Source organism: Otolemur garnettii, unplaced genomic scaffold (genome assembly GCF_000181295.1).
Source record: "Otolemur garnettii isolate 467f Iridium unplaced genomic scaffold, OtoGar3 scaffold00011, whole genome shotgun sequence".
In the NCBI taxonomy this organism is placed as follows: domain Eukaryota; kingdom Metazoa; phylum Chordata; class Mammalia; order Primates; family Galagidae; genus Otolemur; species Otolemur garnettii.
Window position 1 is genome coordinate 16,781,594 of NW_003852406.1, and position 6,770 is coordinate 16,788,363.

Sequence of the window (6,770 nt, forward strand, 5' to 3'; positions counted from 1 at the left end):
CCTCTAACTCCTGGGCTCAAGCGAGTCTCCTGCCTCAGCCTCCCAAGTAGCTGGGACCATAGGTGCCCACCACAACACCTGGCTATTTTTGTGTTGTTGTTGTTGTTGGAGCTATCGTTGTTTGGCGGGTCCAGGCTGGATTTGAACCTGCCACCTTAGGTGTATGTGGCTGGCGCCTTAGCCACTTGAGCTACAGGCGCCGAGCCCTCCATCTGGTTTTGAACTTCTGAGTGCAAGGGATCCTCCCATCTTGGACTCCCACCATGGCTAGTCTAATTTTTTATTTATTTATTTTTATTGTTTGGGATTCATTGAGGGTACAAAGAATTAGATTACACTGATTGGATTTGTTAGCTCTAGTCCCTCTTATAATTGTGTCCACATCCTCATTTTTGCCCATGCTATAGAAAAAAATTTCTATTGAGAGAATCACCCTACTTGACAATTTAGTTTGGTATGAAGTTTCTAGTCCCCATAACTCGTTTTCCCTTATTCTTCATTCCTCATTACTATCTCTAAAAACCTTCTACTGGGCAGTGCTTGTGGCTCAGTGAGTAGGGCGCCAGCCCCATATACCAAGGGTGACGGGTTCCAACCCGGCCCTGGCTGAACTGCAACAACAACAACAAAATAAATAAAAACCTTCTACTCTAGGCAGCACCCATAGCTCAATGAGTAGGGCTCTGGCCACATACACTGAGGCTGGCAGGTTTGAGCCCAGCCGAGGCCTGCTAAACAACACTGACAACTGTAACCAAAAAAAAAAAAAAAAAATAGCTGGGCATTGTGATAGGCACCTATAGTCCCAGCTACTCAGGAGGCTTGAGGCAAGAGACTCACTTAAGCCCAAGAGTTTGAGGTTGATGTGAGCTGTGACACCACGGTACTCTACTGAGGGTGACATAGTGAGACTTTGCCTCAAAAAAAAAAAAAAAAACTTTTCCCTCAAGTTAAAAAAAAAAAAAAAAAACCTTCTCCTCTGCCAGAATGCTCTCCCGTAAGCCAGTACAGTATACTTTCAGTTGTTTAGAGATAGAAAAGTTCTTTGATCCCATTGCCACATGGGAAAAGACCTACCTGGCTTTTAATTTGAAATACCACACTTTCCTCTAGATATATTATTATACCAGGTGATTAAGGTTCATAGTGTTAATAGTATTAATACTACTTGTAGCACTATGGCTTAAACGTTTTTATGTGGGATGTCTTAAAAACTTAACTATCCTTTATATATTAGTTCTATGAAAAATATGTTCCAAATTTGAAACTTTTTTTTTTCTGAAATGAGTTTTTGTTATGTTCCCCGAGCTGGCCTCAAACTCCTAGGCTCAAAAGATCCTCCCACCTTAGCCTCTTAAGTAGCTGGGATTCCAGGCACATGCCACTGTGCCCAGCTTCAAGTTCCAAACTTTTGACTTGAAAATATTCATTTACATATTGTGTTACAATGTATATATGCATGTATAAATGCCTAAAATTAAAGATACATATTTTGATTTGTTTGTGTTTTTATTACAACTATTATTATCTTTTTGAGACAAGAGTCTCACTTTGTCACCCTTGATAGAGTGTTATAGTGTCACAGCTCACAGTAGTCTCAGACTCTTGGGCTCAAGCAATTCTCTTGCCTTAACCTCCCAAGTAGCTGGGACTACAGGCACCTGCCACAACACCCAGCTATTTTTTGTTGTAGTTGTCATTGTTGGTTAGCTGGCCCGGGCTGGATTTGAACCCACCAGGCTCAAAAATTCCTTTGTTTCCTTTAAGTATCCAACCTGGGGATTCTATTATTAATTAAATTTATTGCATTTCATAATTTGAGCAGACACACAACCAAGTGCTATCATATTGCACATTGCTGTTTTCTTAAATATTTTCATTTTAAGAGATACAATTATTTTATTTTTATTTATTTATTTTTTTGAGACAGAGTCTCACTATGTTGCCTTCTGCAGAGTGCTGTAGTGTCACAGCTGATAGCAACCTCAAACTTTTGTTTTTAAGCAATTCTTTTGCGTCAGCCTCCCAAGTGGCTGGTACTATAGGCATCCACCCCAACTCCTGGCTTTTTTTGTTGTTGTTGTTGCAGTAGTCATTATTGTTTAGCAGGCCCGTGCTGGGCTCAAACACGCTAGCCTCAGTGTCTCCTAGCTCAGTGGCTAGGGTGCCAACCACATTCACCAGAGCTGGTGGGTTCACATCCAGCCTGGACCTGCCAAACAACAAGCACGTGAGGTTGAGTGGTTGCTGTGAGTGGTGATGTCACCGCACTCTACTGGGGGTGACAAAGTGAGACTCTGTCTAAAAAAAACAAAAGGAGACAAAAGGAATCATGCATGGCTTGGCACCTGTGGCTCAAGGGTCTAAGGCACCAGCCACACACATACACCTGAGCTGGTGGGTTCGAATCCAGCCCAGGCCCACAAAACAACAATGACAGCTGCAACCAAAAATATAGCCAGGTGTTGTGGCAGGTGCCTGTAGTCTCAGCTACCTGGGAGGCAGAGGCAGGAGAATTGCTTTATCCTAGGAGTTGGAGGTTGCTGTGAGCTGTAATGCCACGGCACTCTACCTAGGGCGAAAGCTTGAGGCTCTGTCTCAAAATTTAAAAAAAAGGAATCATGCAAATATTGTCTGATATTTTATCCAAAGCATGTGAAAATTCCTCTGAGAGTTGCATTGATTAATGACAAATACTTTTGCTACTTTCAACCTCTTGCTTATTTGCTGCACATGCATTTGTTTTCTCTTAGATACTATGATTAAAGGTGTGGCATAAAAAGGTGTGACATTTATTAAATGTAAAAACATTGGTGAAAAACAGAAATCTAAGTATTGTCAATCTACTATGAAGAGAATATATTGTACATCACTGAGTTCACTGTCCAGATTCCAAGTCTTGAAAGCCTAGGCTGATCTAGAACTCAGAGCTCAGAGTTTCTGCAGTTAGAGGACAGCCCTGATGACTGATTCTTTCCCCCAGGAGCCAAGTCCTTTGGCTTTATGGCCCCACCTGCTACTGTTGGCAGTCTTTCTGGTTAGATGTTAGGAATACAAAAAAATCCCGTGATTACAGGGAGTTCACAGATTGTTGGCAATGTCTAGTTTTTAGACAGCTTAGAAGATAAAAGAATTTATGAATCCCTGGGAATGCCCCAGAAATCCTTATTCCTCTCATATTTTCTTCAACCTGTTTTCCATTTGATGACATCATCATGGAAGCCAGAGATTTTTTTTCCCTACCACTGAGTGCTTTTTTCTTATGTGTTAATCTTACATGATCTGGTCTCCCTTGAGTGCTTTCACAGACGAGTTTTCTGAAACTTAGACTTGGAATGTTCTTACACAGTAAAGCTTTGAGAATGTAAGGAAGATGATGTCTTTTAATATGAGGAATCTGAAATAAATGTAATTAAAAGACTTGCCTGGGGTTTTATGGTAATTTAAGGTGAAATTGTGACCATAACTAAGATAAACAACTTTCTTTTTTTTTTTTTGAGACTCAAAGCTATCCCCCTGGGTAGAGTGCCATGGCATCATGCTCACAGCAACCTCCAACTCCTGGGCTCAAGCGAGTCTCCTGCCTCCGCCTCCCAACTAGCTGGGACTACAGGTGCCCGCCACAACGCCCGGCCATTTTTTGGTTGCAGCCATCATTGTTGTTTGGCGGGCCCGGGCTGGGGATTCGAACCCTCCACCTTGGGCGTATGTGGCTGGCGCCTTAGCCGGTTGAGCCACAGGCGCCGAGCCGATAAACAACTTTCAAGCCTCAGCATAAACAGTACAATCACTCTTGCCTTTTCAGGAGACTTTGAATTTATGAAGCACTTTAACATATTTCATTTACAGGTTGAGGATCCCAAATCAAAAAATATGAAATCTGAAATGCTCCAAAACCAAAAACTCTTTGAGCTCCAGTATGATGCTCAAGGGAAATGCATATTGGAGCATTTCAGATTTGGGATTTTTGGATTTGGGGTGCTTAACTCATTAAGTATAGCTGGCCACCTTCTTTGTCTAATGCGTTTGATGAAGCATTTGTTGAGCATGTACTATTTGACAGTCACTATGGTAGCATTAGGGAGATTCAAAGGTTTACTCGCATGTTCAGTTTTCCAGCCAGGCACCATAGGGTATGAAAGAACTCCTAAATCACTAGGTGAGAATACCCTGTGCTCTAAAGCCCAAATTAAAATCAATAGCATTGTGATTGTTAAGTATCATTTAGTGATGGTTACTGAAGAAGCCCAGGAAAGGACTGTTACCTTATTGCAGAAACATGTATAGCCCTAAAGAAAGAGACAAGGGTAGAAGTTGGGAAAGACTTAAGAAAATAGGAAAGCTGGCTCAGCGCCTGTGGCTCAAGTGGCTGAGGTACCAGCCACATACACCTAAGGTGGCAGGTTCGAATCCAGCCCGGGCCCACCAAACAACAATGACGGCTGCAACCAAAAAAATAGCTGGGCGTTGTGGCGGGTGCCTGTGGTCCCAGCTACTTGGGAGGCTGAGGCAGGAGACTCGCTTGAGCCCTCAAAAAAATAAAAAAGAAAGAAAATAGGAAAGCTGGGCACAGTGGCTCATGCCTATGATCTTAGCACTTGGGAGGCCAAGGCAGGTGGATTGCCTGAGCTCACAAGTTCCAGAGCAGTCTGAGCCAGAGCGAGACCCCATCTCTAAAAATAGCCAGGCATGGCAGGCACTTGTTGTCCCAGCTACTTGGGAGACTGAGGCAAGAGAATCACTTATGCCCAAGAGTTAGAAGTTGCTGTAAGCTATGATGCCATGGCACTCTACCAAGGGTGACAAAGTGAGACTCTATCTTGAAAAAAAGAAAACAGAGATATTTGTTAGGCCGATGTTATTTTTTTCACAATCTCTTAGTGCAGTATTCTTAGTTGGACAAATGAGAATATTGAAATGCAGAGAGATGAAATGACTTGTCCCAAGTCATACAGCTACTTAATGTCTGAGAAAGGTAGACTAGAATCCGGGTCTTCTGACTTCTATTCAGTGGTATTTCTGTTATACCTCATTGCTGTAACAAATGAAAAGGATAACATAAGAGAAGCTATAGTTGTGGGGTATGGGCCTATAGGATACCTGGCTGTCCTAGAAGGGGGAGACTCCTTGTTCTGTTTTATTTTTTAGTACTGAGATTGAACTGAACTATGTTTCTATTTTCAGCATCATTGGTTTTTTGTTGTTGTTGTTTTGTGGTTTGAACCCTCCTCCGGCATATAGGGCCTGGTGCCCTATACCTTTGAGCCACAGGTGCTGCCCCAAGCAGCATTGTTAAATAAGAATTTGTGTGAGAGAAAGCAAACTGCAAACCGTTCTTAGGCCAAACAACAGGATCTGTTAAGATTCTTCTAGTGAGGTGGATGGATGATTCCTAAAGCCACTGCCCTAAGCCAAACTCAACCCTGCTAGATGCAGGGGTCCTCAGACTTTTTAAACAGGGGGCCAATTCACTGTCCCTCAGACCATTGGAGGGCCGGACTGCGGGCCCTGGGACAGTCGGCTGCTAAGCAGGACAGGCAGCAGCAGCAAAAACACTGGACCAGCTGGATAAATGTCCTAGGCGGGCTGCATGTGGCCCACAGGCTGTAGTTTGAGGACGCCTGAAAGGAGTCAGAAGTCAGAGACCACTTCAGTAAAGTACCTCTTATTAGCGTCACCTGGAATAGGAAGGGTGCTTGTTTTCTAAGTTTAACACTTAGAAGAATCACACAGCATATCACCTTTACCCTTCTTAGCTGATGATAGGGGCCCTTTGTCAGAAAAGCATTCATGTGGATTCTATTCCAGTTTCAGGTCACTCCTCCCATTAAGAATGAGGCAGAGAGGGGTGAGTTAAACTGCTTTTCCCACTGTGAAGGAGGTTCATGCATTATTGCATTATGCTCATTCAGTTAACTGGTCTGGGGAATGGGGTTCCCACTGTGTGAAATGCCTTCCTTTTTTACATGTGTGTGTTCCTAAAGAAATTTACCTTAGCATCAGATATCCTAAAACACATGATGTTTCTTTTCTCTGTAGCTATAAACTTAGAAATATTAATGTCTTATTTTTGGGGACAGGACGGTACTCATTTTGTGTGTGTATTAGTGTTCCCACTGCTTCCTCATTCTCTGAAGTTTGGAAGTGTTTGAGTCCTGAAGCAAGATAATTGAATGTGACAGGAACACAGTAACCAGAAGACCTGGGAGGCCACAAAAGATTTGCATTGCAAATATAAAAAATAAATAATGAGACTTCTTTTTTTCCCTTACAGGGAAACTGGATTCCAAGATCCATCAAGGAGCAAAGAAGGGGTTAATGAAGCAGAATAAAGCTGTCTGACACAGGAGAAAAGGAACTATACAGCATAGCGAAGTTTTGTATACTAAATAAAATTGCTATCCAGTGGTCCTTTGGAATTGAAGCAGTAGAAATCTAAAGACTTGGCATCAGCCTTGAATCTCTCAGAACTTAACTCTTACAAAAATCTGTATATTTTTCTTAAAGAGTGGGATTCTTACTTTCTGTAGTGGGTCAAAATCTTTGAATACATTCTTTATAAAAACACATTTTAAAAATTTTAGGTCTTTGATGTTTTTTTCAGAATGGTATAAAAGCAACAAGGTGGAAACTTGCTTTCTTCTTTGAGACTTGTACTTAGTGTTTGTAGTTAGAAAAATTTTTAGGCTCGACGCCTATAGCTCAACCGGCTAAGGCGCCAGCCACGTACACCTAAGGTGGCGGGTTCGAATCCCCAGCCCGGACCCGCC

The 6,770-nt window shown here is 42.3% G+C and overlaps 1 protein-coding gene across 1 annotated transcript in view; it reads left to right on the forward strand.

Moving 5' to 3' along the window:
* Nucleotides 1-6,580, forward strand: part of TRIP4 (thyroid hormone receptor interactor 4) — a 101,023-nt gene extending 94,443 nt beyond the window's left edge. Inside the window, exon 11 of the mRNA XM_023510005.1 lies at nucleotides 6,275-6,580. Coding sequence (XP_023365773.1) covers nucleotides 6,275-6,342 — 68 coding nt within the window. The 3' untranslated portion in view covers nucleotides 6,343-6,580. The remainder of the gene's footprint in view (nucleotides 1-6,274) is intronic.
* The last annotated feature ends 190 nt before the right edge of the window (nucleotides 6,581-6,770 follow it).